This window comes from Seriola dumerili, unplaced genomic scaffold (genome assembly GCF_002260705.1).
Source record: "Seriola dumerili isolate Sdu_G_001 unplaced genomic scaffold, Sdu_1.0 BDQW01000149.1, whole genome shotgun sequence".
NCBI lineage: Eukaryota > Metazoa > Chordata > Actinopteri > Carangiformes > Carangidae > Seriola > Seriola dumerili.
The window spans coordinates 5,977,646-6,001,863 of record NW_019174404.1 but is presented as its reverse complement, the minus strand read 5'-3'; the positions used below and the strand labels follow the sequence as shown (position 1 = coordinate 6,001,863).

Below are 24,218 nucleotides of genomic sequence, written 5' to 3'. Positions count from 1 at the left end.
GTAGAGGAAAAGGAGGAAGGCAGAGAGAGCACTGGTGCGTAGAAATTAAAGTGTAACTAATGCTCATTGGCCACTAGTCCTTTCTTGTGAAAAGCATGCAACCACGAACATCATGCACATCACACACACACACACACACACACACACACACACACACACACACACACTTACTGCCTTATCTGAGCCGCCGCTTGAACGGGATCCAGCTCCGCAGGCAAAGTGTCATATTTACGCTAAGGGGCTGTATTACATGGAACCAACTGCATTACACAGCATTAAAGAAAAGACTGCTAGGAGGTGGCGGGTGAGGACATATGGAAGAGAGATGAATGAGGATGTGGAGCTAAATGCAGAGTTGTAGCCCCTGCATAATGCCATGCTTGTATAATATTGTCATGTCTGGGATGTGAGTAAATGTCTGGTGCATAAGCCTCCTGGATGCAGCATGTGTGAAAATGAAAAAGACAGAAAAAGAGAGAAGGTTTGAACCTGAGTCTAGTTTGCCCTGTCTTCATATCTCCATGGTGACGAGAAGAAAAAGGACTATGAAATAATAATGGATTTCTGATTCTGAAATATTAGTGTATGAATATATATATAAATCAATGAATCAATCGCCCTATCAATTTCTGTTTTCTGCCTGTCTGTCTGGCTTTGTTATGAATGGCTCGTTTACATGTGTGTCAACCTTTGTGTTTGACACTGAAAGTTAAGTAAAACGCTTCTGTTGATGAGCATAAACCTTAGTTTTTCAATTGAAACTGCGCTAGCTTGCACAATACAGGCACACCTGAAGGCATATGCTTCCTCGTTATTTGGTCAATAGGTTAAAGTTCACTAGGGTTGAATGGTGCTTTGGTTTTAAAACTCTATGTATATATATATATATATATATATATATACATAGAGTTTTAAAGATCCTTGAATGTTATGAGTAAGAAGCCTTAGAAGTGGATGGTGTAAGTGAACTCAAGTAGCTCTGGTGATTGCTAAGCCAGTACCCAGATGGCCTGTGTGTCCACAGCCGGCCATGCTACCTCCCCACCAGTCAGCCCAACTTAGCTTTAAGTCTGCTGGCTTGTTGAACCAGCACCCCCACCCCCACCCCACCCCTGTGTGTGGCCACAGACTGAGCCTTGGAGATCCAAGGTGTTAGGGAGGGGCTTGCTGTGAGCTCTCCTCAGGCCCAGTGCTCCTCTGTGGGCTGCAGAGTGCTCAGCCCTCAGCCTCTTTGGATCTGATGGAGAAAAGTCTTAACTGTGTCGGGGCAGGAGGGAGGGAGGGATGAGAGAGGGAAAGAGGGATGATCAGGAGGAGGATGGGTGGGGGGTGGGGTGGGGGGGCAGGACAAAAGGAGAAGAAAAATCTGGAAGCGCTGCCATGAAGAGGAGTGAGTCATGTTCATGTGCTTGTGGGAGAATAGCCACTTCCTCTGTATTAAACACACACAAACACCAACAAAATACAGCGTGTTCCGAAGGCAGTCTGGCATACTGATGTTAATAGGGATAATGAAGATGGAGGTATTGGCAGTACCAGCCACAAATATGGCAGTGATGTTGTTGACATTGATGAGGCTGATGGAAGTAATGAAGACAATGACATCAGTTTTAATGATGATAATTAGGGTGGGGTGGGTTTTGCGTTTGCACTGGTCTATAAACTGTTTTGTTGTGCGTGTGGTCACCAGTGTGAGGAACCAGACCTCCAACATCTGTAAATCAAAGGAGCTCTCAGTTGGAGGAAAAGAGCGAGAGTCTGGTGAGTCCTGGCTGATGTAATTGGTGGAAACGTCAGTGTCTGCGAGTGGGATAAACAATATCACAAAGTCACTTCGTCTCTGTGTGTTTGACTGTTTGCGTTGCGTCTGTTTACACTCTGACTCCCACGCAAGGACTCACATTATTTCCCTTTTATTATTTTCCCAGTTGTGCTTTTGTCTTTTTCTCATAGACAGGAAACTAGATGAATTTAGATCTCCTCTCCTCTCCTCTCCTCTCCTCTCCTCTCCTCTCCAATCCTCTCCTCTGGAGTTACGTCGCTGCTACGTGGCTACGTGGCAAGCATCAGAGCTTCTACTGTGGGTTTACTGGCTGCTGGCCCCTTGCCCAACTATACACACACACACACACACACACACACACACACACACACACACACACACAGCCAGCCCTCAGCCATACAGCTGCATGAGGGAGGGCTTGCTGGCAGATGCACACATCTGCTGGAGCTAGCAGTGCTTTGCTAACGCAAAGCTAACAGCTAACACAGAACTCCCATTGCAACACTGAGCTGATTGTAAGCGCTCATGTCTTCATGAATGTTTCCAACTTGCTTCGCTTGACTCTTAATTTGCCGGACTCATTCAATTTTCTCTCCCTCTATGTCTCTTTCACCCAGACACACACACACACACACACACACACACACACACACACACACACACTGCCTGCTGTCTGTGGTATGACAGGCAGGACTAATGTTTGTTCTGGAGCAATAACACAATTAGGATTCCACACATTTCTCTCTCCACACACACTCAACCTCCGGCCCCATCATATGCCCCCACCCCATCTCCTCCCTTCTCCTCTTTCGTCTCCCTCGTCCCTCCTGTCTTCTCTCCTTCTCCTCCTACCCTCTCTTTCGTCTTCCTCCCCTCTTTCCATCCCCACCTCCCCTGCCCTTCTCTCAGTTAACAGATTGCTGTCAATTCCACCTTGCGCAGACAGACAACAGATAATATTGATTTAATAACAAGGTTACTTTTGTCTTTCATAAAACCACAGGGCTGTGTCAGTCGTGTGTGTGTGTGTGTGTGTGTATGTGTAGGTGTGTGTGTATGTGTAGGTGTATGTGTAGGTGTGTGTGTTTGTGTAGGTGTGTGTAGGTGCGCTTTATTCTTGGCACAGTTCTCTCTGTTCGGTCCGCTGCTCTTCCGCTTAGGGTTTGATGCAGGTGATCCTCCACCATACACTAATTAACCTTTCTGTCCCCCACTCTCTCTCTCACACACACACACACACACACACACACACACACACACACACACACACACACACACACACACACACTGGCTGGAATATCTCTCCCACTGCTCCTGACCTGAGTGTAAAATAGCCATTTCCTTCTTCATTTTGTTCACAAGGAAAACTGATGCCTCACCTACTCCTCCTTCCCCCTCTTCCTCACCCACCCTTTCTCAACTTCTCTCCTCTCGGTCTCCTTTTCTTTCTCTGCACTCCCTTTACCGTCTCTCCACCTTTTCTTTCTCTCTGACCCTGTTTTTGTGTTCCTCTGTGTGTTGAGGGTGTTGTCTTGATCCTGTGTGTGTGTGTGTGTGTGTGTGTGTGTGTGTGTGTGTGTGTGTGTGCACGTTATGTAACTGTAGTCTCTCCCTGGGAATGGGCCGCTGTTTCTTTGAGCTCCGCTTTTACTTCCTCCCGCCCACTGCCCTGACAACAGCCTATGAGGGGAGCCAATGGCTTCCCATCAGCCAGTGGGAGTAGGGGAGCTGTGTTTTGACAGGGCAGTGGAATGCGAGGGAAGGCGGGGTCTTTCCAGGAAGTGGATGGCAATAGAGTCAGATCCTGGACTCTTTGGCTGAGCTACTTATTTGGCACCCTGGAAAAGATTGAAAGTCAATACACTTCTTTTGTGTGTGGAGGCAGGCTGATCAAAGCTGTTAGAGGTTTGTTTTTCAGTGTGCACAAAGGCATTCTGCTGCATTTTCGCTTGAAGTAAATGAAAGAGGGGTTTAAACAAGAAAATTCTGCATTTTGATTCATTTAAAGTCATCTAATGATTTAAAAAATGCTCAGGAGAAAGGGGGAAAGGCAGAGCGAAGGCTGACTCGAAGTCACTGGGTCATCTGTTTCTGGCCTTTGCTCCAAGAAACCAGGCCTGATGAGAGGATTGGATGGGTGGGTAGATGGATGGGAGAATGACAGGGGAGAAAGGCTTTGCCCAGGGTGCTCATTTTGTGTATGCAGAGGGCAAGGGATAGAGAGGGGGTGGGGGTTTGGGGGGAGTGCTGAGCTGGTCGTTTACCAGGCTGAGTCCTGACTTGTCTCTTCTCAGGCTGAACACAAGGATCTGCAGAATGTCCGGCATGTGGAGGAAACAGGAAAAAAAAAAAATGAAACAAGGGGAACGAGACCAAAAAAAAAAAAAAAAATTTAAAGTGAAAGAAGAAATCTATGAACGAAACAATCCAGAGAGAGCATTTTTATGCCGCCTAATCTTGGATTAATTAAATGCAGCATGACGGTTTGAGATTTCATCAGATATTGACATTAAGAGTCGGGGTGTTCCTGCATTTCTTAGGACTAACTGCAGATTGTTAATAGCTCCACATCTGCCGTGAGTTATGTGCAAGATGCAACAAGGCAACGACCGCAGTACAACCTTGGAGACTCATTTGCATTCTGTAAAAGTGGAGAAATACTCATCTATGCAGGGAATGTGGGACGTGGCGATGACAAAACTTCCAAAACTGCAGCATTGTTGTGATAAAGGATAGCGGGGGCCAGAGGAAAGAAAAAGGAAAAAAAAAAAAAAAAAGCCTGTGGCAGTGAAGTGCAGCTTAGTTTGAGTCCCGGACTGAGTGGGGAAGTTCTCAGTTTGGCTTGTGTGTTCCTACGTGGATACTCCTGGTTTGGCAGGTTTGCCTAGTGATGCAACAGATCAGTCCCGCACACAGACGATCACAAGTTCAGAGTGACAATGTGCTCGTCAGAAATTTAAGCAATGTTATCTTGTAGAGAAAAAAAAATTTAGTTGTTAAGGAGACTGATGTTTCTTCCATAAATTATAGACTGATTTTGCAAGGAAATACACGGCACTGCCTTTGCAACCTTCTACATATGTGGCATTGAGGGTAAAAATGGCCTGATTTGAGAGTTTTAATAGAGGCTTGTTTAAAGTGAAATAAAAGCCAAAATCAGCATCTGGTTGATGGAGGCCTTCATTCACCATCAGATGTGGTTTCTTGAGGTGCTGGATCTCATCTGTTTGGGGGGGGCGGGAGGTGCCCTACAGGCCTCAGTTCAGGGAGTTTAGAGAGGAGCTTGTTCATACATGGTTTGCAAGTGGAACGTGTGTGTGTGTGTGTGTGTGTGTGTGTGTGTGTGTGTGTGTGTGTGTGTGTGTGTGTGTGCGCATGTGCGCGCGCTCTTTATGTGTCCGTTGCATTCCACTCCACCCGTTCCAAGTTCTTCTTCGTGGATGACATATCATTACCGCAATTACAGGGCAAGAAGACTGCAACCATACACACACACGTACGCACATGCACGCGCACACACACACACGCACACACACAGACAGACACACTTACAGAGGCGTGCACACAGAAAGGCCCTGCACAAATGTATGCACACACGTATGCAACGCAAATGCATACAGGCAAAGAGTAGAGCTAGCTGAAATTTTGCTTCAGACACTCTGCCCCTGTCCCTCTCTTTCAGCCCCCCCACCCCACCCCTCTCTCTCACACACACACACACACACTGCCTGCATATGTGCAGAAAGCTGCCGACCGACGTGGGAACCCGAAGAGGTTCCATCTTTTATAAATCCCCTCTCTGTCTTTTCCAAGTGTGTGTGTGTGTGTGTGTGTGTGTGTATGTATTCATGCTCCCCTCAGAGCACGCACAAGTACAGCATTCCTCTTTGCCTTCCTCTCCACCCTTTTTTCTCCCTTCCCTCCCCCCTTCCTCCTTTTTCTGCATCTCCCCCACCTCCACTCCACCTCTCTCTTTCTCTCTCTCTCTCTCTCTCTCTCTCTCTCTCTCTTCCTCTTTCTCTCTCTCTCTCTCTCTCTCTCGCTCTCTCTTTCCCTCTCCCTCTCTCCCTCTCCTGGTGAAAAGGTACTCACTCAATCTGAGTGTGTGTGTGTGTGTGTGTGTGTCTGAATACCTTTTGTAAAAGGAGCTGGGGTTGAATGGGAGTGGTGTTGGTGGCAGTTTCCCACCATATTTAGAAGCCACCCCCCCAACCCCCACCCCCCCTTTTCTCCAAGCACACACACACACACACACTCAAATACACGCATCAGTGTGTCTGTGTGTGTATTAAATGCCAGCACAGATTAAAGTTGTCAGCTGATAAGATGGGTTTAAAAGGACTTGGATCAATCCCAGTCGTGTTTGGCGTATATTGTGTTTGTGTGCGTAATCATTTCTGTGTGTGTGTGTGTGTGTGTGTGTGTGCGCGCGCGCGCGCGTGTGCATGTGTGTGTATGCACCAGAGTGAATAGATAGTCATTCAGTTCTGAGCACTGACACCTGAGAGCATTCCTCACTGCCTCACACACCCAGGATGAGGAAAACGATACCTACACCTCACCTATGTCTCTTTCTCTCTCTCCCTTTCTCTCCTTCTGTGTCACCACATTTACATGTACATTACAAATCACTCACACCAAGGAGATACAGCGTCATCTACGCTCTGCTCATATAGGAAACACATGTATGATGAGTAGCCTACTGAACTTTTGAATGATTGAATTAGAGATCACTGTCTCAGGTTCATGTATAGTTGTCACGGAGATCCAGGCTATAAATGTAGTTCCATATTAATGACTTAACCACAGGATTACAGAGAAAAAACATGACCTAAGTACCATTTAAAGTTCAGTTTCACTTTCAATTCTCCTTCATGAGTTGTTTCTCTTTGCATGTTTCCCAGGTCTAATAGAAACACAGAAGTCAGGCTGTGGCAAATACAAAAAAATTTGTATTTGCATATTTGAGTTTGGGCAAAATGAGAGGAACTGATGGTGAAAGTGCGGCGGTTAGGTTCAGCACCCAGACGCAACAGTGACATTATGGCTCACAACAGTAGTTTTTATATGTTGCCTGCATCTGCTTGATGTTATGTAAAAATGGCTGTCTTAGAAGCTTGTGTATGCGCAGCCAGGAAAGTTCAGTACACCAAAACTCTGCCCTAGTATTTTTGCAGCCCAATTAAAAGTAGTATGTTGGTTGCTTTTTGTGGAAGAACACAAGGAACCAAAATCAGAACCAGCTTTAGGTTCCCTGAGTTCATGAAAGAGTTCTCAAGTTCCTGGAAAAGTCGGTGTGCCGGATGAAAGGGCTTAGATTTACTATCCACTGCTAGTGGATATCAGTACACTGTGTGTCTGGTTATGGTTTCAGTGCTAAACTGTCATCCAGGGCAGGAAACAGTGGTTCCTTTTGGTCTTACCACAGCTGACCAAAAGGCTACAGACTCTTGGCCTTTTGGTGACCGTATACAGTCAAGCTTCTCATGGAGTCATGTTTGTTTTAAATGAGATTTAATTCCCTGACAAAATGTGTCTCTGTTCTGTATATCAGTGTGTCATAGTTCTGCTGCAACAGCGTATTAATCTGCTATTAATGCTAATGGTAAAATAAAACAAGACAAGGGCAGTTACAAAACAGTGATACAACTAAGCTGTTACAGTGAATTTGCAATCAAATGCACTACATCTGGTTGAAGAATTTTCCTTTTCATACCGCTCCACCAGCAAAGACAAGATCAGGACACATTACAGTGTTTGACATTGATAGAAAAGCACTATCTTGTCAGTCTGTAACTCAGGCAGACACATTCCTCAGACGAGAAATAGCTTTTACCGACTCTTCTTTCAGATTAGGTTTATATGGCTCTCAAAGTTCAACCAGCTTTCAGTCTGAGTTTCTAGACTTTTATAGATTTCCATCATCTCCACTGGCCGTCCACTGATAATGGAGCTTGAGGGGACAGCAGGATTACATCTGAAATCAATGCTTATCTCTTTCTGTGACACATTCACTTCTAAGAAAGTCTTGTCATGGCTGTCATGTGTGAGCCATGTATCATCCTTTCCAAAGAAGACTGACATAAAGCTGAACTGTTTTTTGGAATAAAGCAGTTTGTAAGCAGTGGGCTGTAGAGGCTAAAAATGCTAAAGTTATTGATAGGTTTATCAGTCAGATGACTGCTGCTGAATTGTGTTGAAGGCTAAATTAAAGTACACAAACAATAGCCTGTCATATCTAAATGTGCAGAAGGTCAAAAGGCGTTACAATAATGTTAGGGACGACTCTCTTGGCCCTAAAGGGACACTGCAGGGGAAGGCTTCAAGGCTGCTTTATTCATGGCAATGGAGGTTTTCTATCACTGTGATTGGTCAAAATACTAATTTCTATTATTGGCTCTAAATTAACAATAGACAAAGCTTTCGGAGATCGAATGTTATTCCACATATTTGAGTTCAAATTTAGCTTTTAATTTCTAAATATAAACTTTTTTTTTTTTTTTTTTACTATGTAGGGCTAACAAAGTTTTCTACCACTGCCATTAACCACAGAGGAAAAATACAAACTAGGAGAGTCAGACATGCTGAAGAATTGATTCAGCATTACACCGCATGACAAATGCCAGGACATGACTAACTTTGATCTCCCCCAGCTGCAGGAGTTACAAAAAGCAGCAGTTAACTTGTGCAACAAAGTAGAAGAAATAAATCTGTGGTCTAATAGGCAATGTTAGCCTTACATCACCTGTGGCTTCTTTCACTGTTTTATTTTTCTTTACATCATCTATGCGGTTTGAAGGAGAGGAAGTGGACATGTGATCAGTTTTCATACTGGTCTTTTCAGAGAAGATCATGAATAATTCATTCACTGGCAGAAAGAAATGGGGAAGTACAAGCTGGCAATAGCATGTAAGACCATTTGAATTTTATATGAGTATTGTTTAGTTTATTTCTGGCTGAATATGAAAAATTCAAGACCAGTTTCCAAGACCAGATTTAGTGAGCAAAAGTGCCAGACTCAGGAGATTTAGCCTGTTTGCAGGTTGCACAAATGTGTGTTTGTCTGTGTGTGTGTGTGTGTGTGTGTGTGTGTGTGTGTGTGTGTATCTGCGAATGAGGGTAGGAAGAGAGAGAGAGAGAGGTGTGAAGCAGTCGACTGGAAGTAAGTCAGACAGTCTGTTAGGTGGTTGTGAATATCCATTATGCTTCATCAGGATGGACAAACTGGAGTCTTTGGGCGTGTGTGTGAATGATGAATAACTGTATGAGTAATGACTGTGGTGTTATGAGGTCAGAGCTGCCTCTGAATATCTAGGGCTTCTGTGTGTGTGTGTGTGTGAGTGTGTGAGAGAGAGAGAGAGAGTTGCATATAGGTGTGTGTTTTAGTCTATGCATCTTTTATGTTAGAGAGGCAGTTGCCATGCTTACACAGGGCTTTCTGTCTAATGACCAAGACACGCGTACATGCACACGCATATAGACACACACTCATGCTTTTTCACACACGTACACACACAAACATTCATACACCCGGACAAGTGGGTGATTGTTTTCTGGATCCAACATGGAATTTTTCAATTTAACATTTTATCCCTGCTGGGAATCGACACCTTATTCCTCCCACATTCCACTGGGGAACGGAAACCACTGAGGGTGTGTGTGTGTGTGTGTGTGTGTGTGTGTGTGTGCGCGTGTGTGTGCGTGTGTGCGCGTGTGTGCGCGTGTGTGTGTGTGTGTGTGTACGTGGTCATGTCTGAAGCTGTCAACGGCAGCATCCATCTGGTAATGATTCCACTGGAAAACAAAGGTCATTATTCATTCATTGATACATTACATTCCCAGATATGTGCATTACATCCTGTAGGAAACTTGGGCAACACACAGACAACAGCTGTACAACGGAAAGCGCATCTACATTTTCCCTACATTTTTATACTTCCGTCATGACTGAGCCTCACAAGGCAAATGGGCACAAAATCAGCAAAGTAGTTAGTATGACAGTAGACAAATGGATAATCTTTCTTTTTTTTTCTTCAAGTTGCTTCTGCACTATGCAATTTCACACATCAGTTACTCCAAATTGCAGTGGAAGGTTAAGTGTTTAAATTTAGAAGATGCCAATGCCAAGAAATTATATAACAAGACACCAGCAAGCTGAACACAACACATTTGTCTTTATCTACAAGTTGATGTGTGATTGCTTTAAAAGAAATAGTTTGACATACTGGGATAAAAATGGTTACTGTATTCAGTGTCTTAGATGAGAAGCTTGATAGGAATGTCACCTCTGTCTGTTAAAATATGAAACTATAGCCAGGATAGGGTTAGCTTAGCTTAGCATTAGCAGGGGGAAACAGCTTGCTCAGCTCCGTATGAATCTGAGAAATAGTCTGACACACAACCCCTTCTAAAACTGAAACTTCTCTTTTTTCCAATTTGGCTTTTGAATGAAATAAAACAATGTATGAATTAAAACAATAACAAGTTAAGTGTTAATTAGTGTGATTTAACAGAAGCTCTGGGACAGATTTTGTTACCTTTGTTTAGATGTAGCCAGGCTAGCTGTTTCTGCTAAGTACTGCTAAAATAAGGTAACCCTCAATATTTTCATCTAAATCTCAGCAAGAAACTGAAAAAGTATATTTCCCAAAATGTGTAACTAGTCCTCTTTTTTTTTTTTTTTTTTTTTAAATCTAAAAACATGATATCTGTCTCTGACAGTGCTGACTTCCCTTGGGACCATTTCTTTGGTAGAAAAGTAGTTGCAGTGAAAAAGTGTTGACAGTGAAGTCTGTGGATTATCCAGAGTAGCGGGACACCGATTCTGGAAAGTTGTTGATGTCAATTTTTTTTAAATGTAATTTTTCAGTGCTGTGAGCACCACAAACAAAATTCCATTTACCTTAATCCCTGTTTTGGGGTGAAGGTAGAAATCTCAGTGTCAGATATCTCTGAACCTGGGCAAGCAAAACCAAAATTATCTGCGTGGCTGGATAACACTTGAGGTGGGTGACAATTTGAATTTCTTCAGGGAAGGAGGGATTATCATAAGAACACAGGGTTATTGGAAGACATGTCTAGCACCGTCCTCTTGTTCATTCGTTCTCTATTTATCATATAAGCCAAGCCTTCATTTACTTATCCCAACTCTCTTCCTCCCTCCTTTCTTCTCTGTCTCGCCCTTCTCTTTTTCCTGGCAAAGCTGACAGTGGTGTTACCATCTGTCTGTGATGTGTCCGCTGGCGAACGCAACTGTGTGTGTGTGTGTGTGTGTGTGTGTGTGTGTTCGTTCGTTCGTTCGTTCGTTCGTTCGTTCGTTCAAGACAGGATGGCCAGGCTGAGCTGGGAATGGGGCTCAAATGGAGAAAGAAAGAGAGTTTTAGACAAAGAACAAAAATCAAGAATTAAAAGAGGAGATTGAGTCAGAAAGGCATAAAAAGACACTGAGAATGTGTGTGTGTGTGTGTGTGTGTGTGTGTGTTTATGTTGAAACAATATGAGCCACAGCTGTGTGATCTACTAACCCTTTCAAAGACCTTGACAGTGCTAGAAGACGACCAGCTGAAAGAAAAGACATGCAATGACACACAGCTGTTTTCAGAAGAGCGCTTTGTGTGTGTGCACATGTGCATATTATCTGTGGATGTATGTCAGAGATGGATATCAGACAGACTTCTTTCACTAACTTAAATAAAAAAAGCAAATCCCCTATGCATGCTGTATGCTGTATATGTGTTTATGTGTGCACTAATAGCAGCTTTCAGCCATTAGTCAGTAACTCTAATGATTTCATACTTTGCGGCGTTGAGGTCGAAACACCTACGACATTCAGTAATCTACCTCTGGCAATGAATCTGTGTGTGTTTGTATATGTGTGCATATGTATGTGTTTGTGTGTTATCAAGGTTGTCCGAGTGTATTCCCTCAGGAGACCGCATATGTATTGCTGCTGACGTAACTGTATGGGAGCTTTAGTGGTTGAGTTGTGTGTTTATCTATGCGGTTTTTGCTAGAAGCACATACAGTTTAACTGTCAAAGTTCGGGTTATAAGATCTTGGTTAAAACCCTGATGAGGACCATGTAAGGCACAACACTGACACGTGTTGCTTTGTTTTTTCATATTTCCTTTGATTCTTGCTGTATAGCCAATTAGGTGAAACCATGTTATTTTCCACTTAAGATGAATGGTCTTGGTTGTTGTTTTTATTTTTTTTGTAGTTATTCCTTTTGGTTTTACTGCTATGCAAGCATAGAAACCATCTCCAGATTTAGCTCTCAGTTCCTCTCCAACAAAGAGCGCCAATACAGTTAACCAAAGAAGACCTCTAAAGACTTCCCTTTCTTGCCATGTGTTTGCATGTTTATATGGAATACTAAAGCTAATAACAGGTGCAGGTATCCCTATTCAAACTGAGACCTTATTCATCCAATATTTCTTTTTCTTTTTTTTTTTTTAATCCTCCAAACAGGATATACACTTTAATCCCTCCTGTATTTTACATGTTCATTGTTGAAGATGAAGAGCTTTGAATTAGTCTCTCACTCTGTGTTCCTCGATCTGCCTCTTTAATCTTTTTTTTTCTTTTATATTGACATGATATGACTTGATATGAAAGCTGATATGCCTGTGCAAAGCCAGCATACGCAACATATTAGGAAAGCACTAATGTTAATGTGAAGCACTGGAATAAGTCTATCTTTTCTTACCTTTGTTAACTGGACCAATTATTTATATCTTCCACCCCCCCCATTCCACTATGAGTTATCTGTTACTTTCATATTCACCTCTTTTATTAGAACTGTATCTAGGTTTTGATCCAAGTTCATTTCCCAATTGAGGAGGAAAACCACATGAACGCAGTAAACCCAATGGAGACAGACAAATTTAATAAAAACTCCTCAACAATGCAAAGAGGTTTTCACGCTCGCTTGAAGTGGAAAATTGCTTTGCCGATGATGAAACTGCACGATAAACACATGATGGAAACACGTCAGTTGGCTGGCGTAATGCAAACTAGGCATAGGCTAATGGTTCAATATTTATGGAAAATATGCTTATTTGCTTTCTTACAGAGAGTTAGACGGTCTGTTTAATATGAAGCTACAGCCAGCAGCCAGTTGGCTTAGCATAAAAAAAAGTGGAAGCAGGGGAAGATATCTAGCGTTTTTACATTTCGGGCTTTTGTACACATAAAACAAATGAGATCCAACATGCTTGTTAGTGAGCTTTAGAGGTGTTGTTTCAGACAGACCTAAGCTAGCTGTCTCCCCTGGCTTCCAGCCTTTGAGCTAAGCTTACTGGCTACTAGCTCCTGCTTTATATTCACAGTTTAGACATTAAACAAATACATTAGACTTATAACCAAAACATCAAACCATTTCATCAAGGAAATAGGTTCTGAAATAAAAAATCTATCCATCTTTAGCAAGTGTTGTACCCTTTGTAGCATCTGCATATAAGGCCATAGTAGGCCCATAGTAGCTGATAGTAAAGATCAACAGCAAGTCACTGTTCCCTTTTTACCCGTGTATGTTTTGTTTTTTACTGTACTGGAGTCCTGCTTCAAAACAGTACAGGGAAATGCACCTTATCTGGTTTCTACTTGATGTCTCACGTCATTTCTTTTTATGACATTTCTGTGACCTTCACTTGAGGAAACAATTGAAATATGTCATTGTCTTTGTGTGTGTTTGTGTTTGTATGACTGAGCAATACTGAAGTCCCCTGTTTCTTATTCTCTCTGTACTTTCCCAGGTAGGGCAGTTCAGTGAATTTCTCCATGAATGTACGTCACAATGATGATGACAGACCAGATTCCACTGGACTTGGCTCCGCCCCCCCTCCTGAACGGGGAGGTCCCTCTCATGCCTCACATGGTTAATGGTGATGCGGCACAGCAGGTAAAACACTTGCTCACTCACACAGACGCGCATGCACGCATCTGTCATCTGCCTTTCAGTTATCCTTGCAGAATAAACATGCAAATGCATCCACCTTCTTCTTTCATCATTCCTGTGCTGCCATAGACACAAACAAACATCCAGATGCACATCAAGAATACTCATCAAACAGTCGTGCAGCCACTTGTCTTTGTTGTCATTTCGTCACAAGCCTAATGCGTGGCTGCCACAGGTAATGAGCAGCTTCCAAGCGGTTACAGTAAAGCATTTGTCATTTAACAGGGACAAAAATAAACACAGATGTATACAGGGACTTATTCTTTTCTCATTCAGTCCTAGAGACATGTTTTTAAACAGCATATAACTGGCTGACTGGTTCCATTGATGGATCCCAGGCCTTAACTTGAATTGCTTTGGAAAAGGATTCAGCTGCCTCTCTGTGCCTGACTGATCTTATCAGATGCTGCAGAGCCAACTGGATCACCTTCAAAGTACAAAACCCCACCCGAGCTCTGCACAGGCAAAAGGAAGCCATCAGCGTAATTAAAAGCATCACAGTTAATTGACCTGGGTCTAATCCTGTTGTCACAGATACATTTTACACTATGTGCTTTTGGTAGATGAGGGATGATGATGATGTTTATGTATCATCCCCGGCCTGTTCCCTCACAGCCCAGAGGAAGCATGGTGGGAGTGTTTTGGCTGCGACACATAACAGTTAGGGAGGGTTTTGGCTGTAACGCACAGCAGTTAGGGAGCTCTTTTTTTGTAACACCCTGCAGTTTAAACTTGGTTCCCAGTGTTGAATCAGGAATTTAGACTCACGATTATATAGATTTGACTTGGCATATGTGTGTGTCCGTGTTTGTGTGTATCGGTTTGTTTCGTGGACTGTCTTACACTGTGTGTGTTTGTTTCTTCTACCATTTCAGTGTTTGTTTGTGTGTGTGGGCACACCTCTGTGTTGAGTCTGAATACATAGTTATGTGTTTGTGTTTGTCTGCTTGCTTGTCCATCAGTTTTCCTGTCTGTCTATCTGTGTGTGTGTCTGCCTACACTTGTTTATGTGTGTGTTTTATCTGTGTGTCTGTTCCTCAGATAAATACAGGTGATTGTAAGGATGCAACAGTAACTTTCTACCATAGTTTGTGTTTAAAAAAAAAAAAAAAAAAAAAAAAAAAAAGAAGAAGTGATATTTGTTATGGAAGAGCCACATCTTAGCTAACTGTGAATATATATCAATGGAATTTGTCATTGAAGGTTTCTTTCATTTTCCTTTCTGAGGAAGTCAAACTTTTCATACACCAGGACAAATTAGTATCTGAAAAAAATCCCCTATGACATAATAAAGCGCTAGAATGTAGCCAATAGGAGGTTCTGTCTTCTCTTCCATTTAGAGTATGGAATCCTGTATTGGCTACATAATGAAGGGCAACAGTGTAGCCAATAGGAGGTTTCATATTCTGTTCCATTTAGAAGCTTTTATTGGCTACATTGTTTCCACTTCATCATGTTATATAGCTCACATGTGCTTTGTTGTTACTCTGTTGCCATTGTTGCAAGCTGATGAAGGTTGTCTGCCTGAAACATCTGTGGGTGATATATTTCATTTAATAGGGCAGCGATTCCTCTCATGATTTTTTTTTTTTTTTTTTTTTTTTTTTTTTTTTTTGCTTCTGAGAATCCAGCAACCGTCTTCACATAATGGAGTTGATTTATTATCAACTGTTATTCCTTTATCCATGAAATCCACCCAGACTCTTCATCTAATGTTATTTTTCCAACTTTAAAAAACTTTTTATAGACAATAATTGGGCTTACAATCCTTTGTGTAGACAAAGTGAATGCATGCCAAAGTGTTGACCTAAGTTGTGTGCACAGGACTGGATTTTAACTAATTTGCATTGATTAAAATGTCAATGTAATTTTGAATTAGCTGAGTTCTTACCTCTGGAACAGAACTTTGATGTCCCGGTTTCAGTTTGGCTGTGCATTAAATGCTAGAGTGCACAATTAGATTACATTAACACTGTGAACAGTAACAGCTCTGAACTGCTGCCTGAAAATGTTGAATAAATAAAAAATAATCCTCATCTAGAAAAAATCTGTTTATCAGAAGATGCTAAAATAAATGTTTGTAGCCAAGCCAAAAAGGGTGTTTGGAGAATGTCGACACAGCTTAAGTCAAATCTTCTCTCTGTTAGAGACTTGACACTTGCTTAAGTGATTTTCTTTCTTTTAATATGCTGTAAGTGTGTTTTATGCCAAATCTAGACATGGAAGATGTTATGGGTACGAAACATTTTTGTTTTTATTCCAGCTTTAGGAACATTTTGTGAGTGTATCAAACCATTGGGTGACTGGATCATAATGGCATCAGTGATCAATCAAATCATATAAAAAACATGCTACATGACTGTTTTACACGTGCCATGATCTTGGCTCATGTAGTGCTAAACATGACACATACATATATGCAGTCATTCCACACACACCCACCCACATGGTGTGATATGGGGGTTTTCTCAGTCCTTAGGAAACATGGGTCGCCCTGTACTATGCTGGGGTTCCCATAGCAACAGCAGCCGCTGCAGCAGACAGAGCAGGAAGTGTGTGAGTGTGTGTATATGTGTGTGTGTGTGTCTGAGGGAGAGGAGCAGGTTAGCTCTGAGATGGGAGAGCATGCAGACACTACAGGAGGAACGCAGGATATGAGGATTTTACGACGGCACACCTGTAGAGCATAGACGGGGCTGCTTGTGTGTGCATGCATGTGTGTGTGAGTAGATGCGTGCGTGTGTGTGTGTGCAATGGAGGGTCACCTGTTTCATGTCTACAGCCACGTGTACACTCTCAACAATCTGTATGCGGAGAATATGACGGTAAGGTGCATGCATACTCCCCTCAGGCACATTCAGCAGAAGCACTCAAAACGGTGTCACATGATTTGGCTTCATTTCACCTGTCTGTGTGTGTGTCTGTGTGTGTGTTTTTTTAAATGTGATGTATGCCTCTCTCCAGGTGTGTGATATTTTTCTGTACTGGTTTTAGTGGTTTTCTGCCAGTCAGTTTGGTTAAAGCAGAAAGGCTTTTGTTAAATCAGGGTGAGTGAGATAGCAGCACTGTCTCACCATTAGCTTATTTAACACCTCATTCACATGTGTGAACTCTCTGTGTGTCCGCCCTACTCTCATATCTGATGGTTACTGTGTGTTATATCACATCTGCAAGCCTATTGGATGTCCAGCAGAGAGTCTGTCGTGTTTTGTGATTGTTGAAAATGGATGTGTTTATGGTGTTATGCATTTTCTTCCCTTGATGCATTCTTAATTTCTGTTTTTTCTAAGTTAATCTGATCTGTGCTTTCTAATTATGTAATTTCTGTGTGTGTGTGTGTGTGTGTGTGTGTGTGTGTGTGTGTGTGTGTATGCGTATGCATATGCGTGTATGTGTGTGTGTGTGCATGCGTGTGTGTGTTTGTATAGGTGATCCTGGTGCAGGTGAACCCGGGGGAGACATTCACCATCCGGGCAGAGGACGGCTCACTGCAATGCATCCAGGGTCAGTCCCCTCTTATATTATTATATTATCATATTAAGATGCGGCCTGGTGGCAGCACTGACGCGTATCACTGTGAGACAGAGTATTTCCCATCACTTTAATTATTTGCTGGTTGCACATACTTGACATTAGGGGTACTATCTTTCTGAAGCTTATTATGCTTTTCATTCTCTAGATAGCCAATTGGTTCTATTTTTTTTTTCATTTCATTATAAAAGTCCATTTATGGCGACTCACTTAAGATAGAGAGCCCACACAGGGAATATTGAGCTACTTGTTTTTCTTATTGTGTGCAGATACAGGTGAAAGCATGGCTCCTTGGAAGTGCATTTCCAATTTTTTACAGAGAACAGTGGCGCATTCATGTGCCATTGTAGAGATTGGAGAAATTATGCTTTTTTAAATCCTTTTCATACCATCTATCATCATTATCGATGGCCCTCTGGGTGTAGTTTTTCCAACAACGCAGCCTGGGAATGCAAAGTTCAGCAGCTGGCTTTCAAGCCTATAGGCTATAGGATGTCAGAGCTTCCTGCCAGCATTCTTTCAGCGGCATTACCACACAGCAGCAGTGTGACATCTTAAAATCAGAAATTGTGAATACTGTGATATATGAAGCAAGTTTGAAGTCTAAAACAATCTGAAACTGTACAAAAATAACAACACTTAAGAAAAATGTATGTTGGTTTACATTGCTGCAAAAACTCCAGAATAATCCTTTATTGTAGTCTTTTAGGGACGCGGTCAATTTAAAATTGGCGGGCGGCAAGGCAGTTTAAAGGGGGTGAAGGAAAAAAAAAAAGGGGGGGAAGGGGGGGGGGGGGGGGGGGGGGGGGTTTGCATCTAAGCGTGTTATCTCCAAATTAAGAGGCTAGTTGAAAGCATAGTTTGACAGATTGGGACAGAGTGGACGGCCATGGTCTCACTCTCTGGCTGCATCTGATATCAGTACATAAAATGAGTGGAAATGTAAGCCACTTAGAGGCCCTTAAAGACAGAAGGAGGTGGCAGCGACGTGGGAATTCCCCCGACTCTTGTGGAATCACGTCTCACTTTGATGATGTCAGCAGAGTAAGCTGTTACTCAGAAACTTTGAAAGGGCGCCATTGTTTTCGTCTCAATCTCTCTCTCCCCCCTTTCTGTCTGTCTGTCTCTCTCTTCTTCTCCTCTTACTCTTTTCTTTGCCCTCTGACTGAAGGTTTTCTTGGAGAGAGAGAGAGAGAGAGAGAGAGCGAGAGAGCAGTTTTGGCTCAGGCACTGACTCCCCCTTGGAAAAAAAAAAAAACTCTCCCACCATCCCGTACTTTATGTTATAACTAATTACAGCCCGCCTCCTTTTTTCTCTACCCGCCATGTAATTCAATTTTTCCCTGAAATCAGAGGCAGATCGCCCCTGGCAGACCTGTGGGCACAGACAATGCCAGCTAGAAACGGTACATGAGAGGACGGATGGATGGATGCAAAGATGTTCTGATACAGTTGACAGAGAAATTTACAGATATGGATCAGTGAGTCGTGGAAAGACGGATTAAAGACAGATGAAAGAATGGTTTCATGTGTACAGTGATTAGATAAATGGGGTACCGGACGCTGATTTGCAATAAGACACAGTGTTGACGTAGTTGGGGTCTAGTTGGCGGTTGTTTATTTGTGTGGCTGCATGCAAAATTTAGCATTGAAGGCACAGTGTGCATCTGTGTGCGCTTTCTTGGTGCCTTTTGCTACAGTTGACGACAGTTAATTGGGCGGGTGGGCTGGGGGCTTGGGGTCATGTTTGAATGCACATATTATAAATGTGGAGGGCCACACACGCGCTAACTCTTGCTCTCTCTCTCCCTCTGTCTCACTCCGGAGGAGGTCACTGGGTTTAATGAGAGGTGGAGTGTGGCAGCGTGTTTTAAAGGCGAGCTGAGTCGCTCTTTAGACAGAGACTCGGTGTGATTATTGAGACCTCAGAGCGCCGTGTTTGCGCGTTTGCTTGTGTACTTGTGTGCCTGCGTGTGTGTTTGCATGGCGTACTTGTGCGCGAGTGTATGTGACAGAGAGCGAGATTACAGAGACCTCAGGGCACAACCAAGGAACCAGCTTTTATATAAAGTAACCTCTGTTTAGCTGCTGCACTGCGGTGCATGCATGCAATCACACACACACACACGCCAAGGCAGAACCAGCTTGGAGACGTCGATACAGCGGCCAAAAGAGATTCTTTCATATGAACCTTAAGTCTCCCCTTCTCCTCTGCTCACTTCGTTTTCTCCCTCTTTTCCTCCTCACATCTTCTCCTCCTCTTCCTGCCTCCCTCTTCTCTCCCTACCTCCTCATTTGTCTGCCTCTACCTTAAAGCAAACCTGGAGCAGAAAAGGGACTATTGTATTTGTTGGATTGATGTTAAGTGCTGCTCATTAGCCACACCACCGCTAAATGCTACTGGCTGAGTTATGTTCTTTTATTTGGACTGAAAGTTTACATAGAATTCTATTATGCTCGACAAATTCCATAATCTCAGGGCCCAAAAAATCTCTTTTTAAACCAGCAGTGTGCACATTCAAAATTTATGCTCGCTTTCAAATATAGAAAAGTTTTCAGTTATTTTCAATATTCCTCTGTCATGTCAGTGATGTACTTAAACCTGCTCTCTCTTATTTGCTGCTTTCTTCCTTGGTCTGCCGTCGTTATTTTTGCATCGTTTCTTTGCATGTTTATTTGCGTGTGTGTGTGTGTGTGTGTGTGTGCGTGTGCGTGCGTGTGTGTGTGTGTGCGTGTCTGTGTCTACATGTCTCAGTGCCCTGTTTAAACAGACTGACCTCTCGGTGCTCCAAGGGTCAGCTTCAACTAACCCCTCACCCTCCTCCCACCACAACACCACCACCACAACAACCCCGCAAACTCCCAGTCTATCTCTCTCACCGTCTCATCGTGTTGCTCTCATGTATACACCCCCCACCCCTTTCTCTCTCTCTCTCTCTCTCTCTCTCTCTCCCTCCCTCCCCCACCAAGACCATTCCCCTGAGCTTTTCCCACACTCACATCAAAGGACAAGACTCTAGAGGGTGTGTTAGAGCACCCTGCTCTGGAATGCGAGTGTGTTAATGTGTGCATGCGTGTGTGTGTCTATGTGTGTTTTACAAGGCTGTGTTGGTTTACTGTGTTGTTTGCCCTTTGTTGGACTTTTATGAGGGATGCTGAGGCCAGGGGGTGAAGGGCATGAAGCTGTGCCCTGCCAGGGGAGGATGTGACATCATGAGGAAGGCTTGGGTGGCAGCAGCTACACCCCTCCTGCAGTGCGCTCCTTTGTCCTTAGTTGGAGATAAACAGCAGTTGATAAGTTGGTTGATAGCGGCCATACTGGAAGTCCTCAGTTCATTTTGCCACAACATCTGTTTTCAGCTAGTGAAACGAGTCAAGTGTTTCAAATGCTACTTAAGAGGCCAGTGAAGCATCTTGGATAAGTGGCGAAACATCCTCTTAACTTAGAGATACTACAAATAGATCCGTTATGATCTGTTTGAAATGTGTGGTATGGGAGATCATTCGGTCTGGAAAAACCTATTGGAGTCCTTTCTATGAGGAGCTTGCAGGTTTTGCCCTTGCTTCCTCCCTCCCAGGAGAAATGCCTGTTGGTTAGAAGATTCATTCTAGAGGTAGAACTGTAACATATGATTTCATTTTCATTCCTCTTGTTGTTAGCATTGGTGTAGTTGTCTCTCCTCGTTAACATACATGTGTTTGCGTGTGTTTATGAGTCATCGTTCCTGTGGAGATTAGAGGGAATCTTGCCTTTTATTGAAATTAAATTGGCTACAAATGTGCAGTAATTAAACCAAATCCTTTAACTGTCTTGTCCAATCAGAATTACAAACAAACAAAAACAAAAATAGTTCCTACTGGCTGATTTCTAAAAAGCTCTTTCGCCTAATTAGAAAAATAACGATATTCAGTTATTGAATTTAATTGACTGCCATGCATGCCTGATATAGTCCGTTCTCCAGGCACGCAGCTGCACATTGATGGTTTTAATCCTGCATTATTGTAGTGATATAATGGGAAATGTAGTTCTAAGTTTTGCTGCAGTCCGGTTAGCCTGGGCCATTTTTTTATTTTATTTTTGTTTTGAGAAAGAATGGTTGTGATGGACACCAGTGTGACCTCAGTGATGTGCTCTCTACACCGGCTGTGTGTACACGTTTCTTTGCTTGTGTGTCATCTGGACGGAGCAGAGTGTGAATCATGACAAGGTCTGTTTTCTGTGTGTTTTTTTTTCTTTTTTTTTCTTCAGCAGATGTGTTCCCACTCTTTGTGTTTCTCTCACTGTTACTCACTATCTCTCTGTGGGTGCATCCTAATTCTGGTATTTCATATCTCCATGCTCCCTCTGAAATCCATCAGGCCAGCTGTCGTGAGAGAGTGGCTACGCCAGAGTACTTAAGGTGGAAGTCGGGTAGATACTTACCATTGGAAATGCATTAGAAACTAGATGCTGCATTGAAACCGTATCACCACAATACTGCAGCTTTGTTAAATTACTGACGTGGATGGAGAAATATTGTCAAGAACTGAGGTTAAATATTTTTACATTGTATTGTTTTCTTATTGATTAAATAGTTAAAGTTGGATGTGTTCTCCATGGTGCATTCTTGCTGTCGTTTTAGTAATTGTCTATTGACTTCATCTCCATATTGTGACAACCAGTAGCTGTGTATCAGTCAGACACACCAGCTGTAATGCAGGCTATTGTTATTTTCTTTAAAATGTCATGGGCACTTAATTGTTTCTACACATTATCAAGTATCAGTGGAATAAATATATTCAATTCATCAATTCAGAAGCAAATCATGCTAATTTTATGTCTGGTCACTAACTAACTAACGTCAATTCAGCTGATTCATCTTTCATTTCAACCCTGCATCTCTTCCTAGCTTCTTAAGTGGCAGGAACTAAGTGAGTAAGGGGAAACAAGGAGACGTTCAGGGGAATTGGGATCTACTGTGCGTTTTCTCTTTCCTCTCAGCCTCTATCTCTCCATCTCTCTTTCTTTCTCTGTCTTCGTCTCACTCTGTTTGTCTCGGTGTCTCCCTGCTTCGGTGTTCGTCTCAGTTGGGTGGGCGATGCTAATATTCCTCTTGCTGGAGTCCCCGCATCACGCTGAGGCTCTCTCTCTGTTACCAGCCTTTACTGCCGGAGTGTGCACCTTTACGCTCCCGGCCCTTTCATGTAAATGGAAATAGTTGGTTGAGAGAAATATGGTGGAAAGTCTCGCGGCCACACCGAGCCAGATGTCTCTAAACAAGCTGGGGGAGAAGACACAAATACCCTTCTTTCAGAAAGGCTTAATTTAGAGTAGTGTGTCGGATGGTCCCGTTGCTGCTTGTAACCGGGGGGGGGGGGGTTTGTTTAGGAAGTTTCTCAAACGTGCCTTGAAATCTGAATCCCACCTGTGTGACAATCACAGTGAAATGAAAATTGCTGTGCAACGGGTAGAAGGTTGGTTGATGCCTGTATTCCAGCAGACCTGTCAGTACAAAGGATTTACAGTGTGTGTGTGTTTGTGTGTGGGTGTGTGTACTGAAATGAACTGTGCAACATACTTAAGGATTATATGTAATTACCCCTCTTTTTGTAAAATTAAATGGAAGTAGATTTCTATCCATCAAATGTGTATAAAAAAAGCACCTGCAAAGTCTTTGTGTGCATGTGTGTCTGTCCCTCTGTTTGTGTATGTGTAAATGGGTGTGAGTAGACAAATTAAGGAGTGTGCTGTTATTGTTACGGCAGTTGTTTTTAGCCCCAGGCATAATGGATCCCATAAGCAATTTAGTGTGCGTTGCATATTTATGCAGTGCTTTAAACATCATCTGTGATTATATGGCCTTTTCAGACATGATTAACTTCACCTTTACGTTGCTTAATGTTGTATTCAGAGCGGCTTATCGCATCACTGTCCAATGAAAACAATGTATGTCCAAAATGACAACTTTCCATGAGCTAGAGAAACACAGGCCTGTGGTCAGCTCTGTGACAATGAATTTTTTTTTTCAAATGATCCAGTGGGCCTTTATACAGTGTACAGATTTTACCACCCTTGTAAAGGAGTACTTCATCAAATTTACCAAATTTGGAAATGCAGTGATTACACTGTGTCACTGAGAGATTTTCATAAATATGCTGTTTACCGAACCCTCACTACATGATTATTGTGGCCAAATAAGTTCACGGTAACAATATTATTGCGATATTCATAGAATATAAAAAAATAAAAATAATAGTAATAATATTATCAATCACATTCATATTAACATTTTTAATAGTTTGTTTTATCTCTTTTTGGCGAATGCAAGTGTAGGGAGGTGGAGAGAGAGAGAGTCTGTCACCATAACTTTGCAGAAAGAACAATTATACTCAGCGGACAGTGAAAGGGCAACAGGAGGAAGTGATAAACAGGAGATCCCCACAAGGCCTAAACATCTGCCACACAACATCAGTATTTCTTTTTTTTTTTTTTTTTTTTTAAATATCATACATATTCTTTATCTTCAATCCCGGTATGTTGCAACAGCGCTAATGCTGTTGTAGATTTCACCATCTACATCCCAGAGTACATGCTCCTAACAAGCCATCGACACCGTGTTTAAATCTCCTATAGTACCATCATGTTTTCTGTCAGGCTAGGAAAGTCTATGACAACATACTGCTGCAACAAGTCTGAAGGCCCAGACAGTGAAGTCTCCGTCTTGTGTTCCGGAGAGAGAAGTCGACACCGTAGAACTTTTTCTCCCCTCTGTGTTTAAAATTGCTTCAAGTTGACGACTGCTGAGTCTGTATTTATGGAATATGCTTCATATTGTGCTGGAAAAAGAAAAGGGTAATGGGGTGGGTGGAGAGACACATGTCGGAGAGGGATCATATAATAGAGATGTGTGTGTGTGTGTAGTTTTAGCTTGACAGCCAAGCATTGGAAGAAGGGTTTACATACAA

At 42.6% G+C, this 24,218-nt stretch overlaps 1 protein-coding gene across 1 annotated transcript in view; it reads left to right on the top strand.

Annotated features, from left to right (window-relative positions):
- The window catches only part of fndc3b (fibronectin type III domain containing 3B), a 93,312-nt gene that overhangs the window by 11,368 nt on the left and 57,726 nt on the right, over positions 1-24,218 (top strand). The window contains exons 2-3 of the mRNA XM_022750392.1: positions 13,540-13,685; positions 17,171-17,246. Of these exons, the coding sequence (XP_022606113.1) occupies positions 13,569-13,685; positions 17,171-17,246 (193 nt within the window). The 5' untranslated portion in view covers positions 13,540-13,568. The remainder of the gene's footprint in view (positions 1-13,539; positions 13,686-17,170; positions 17,247-24,218) is intronic.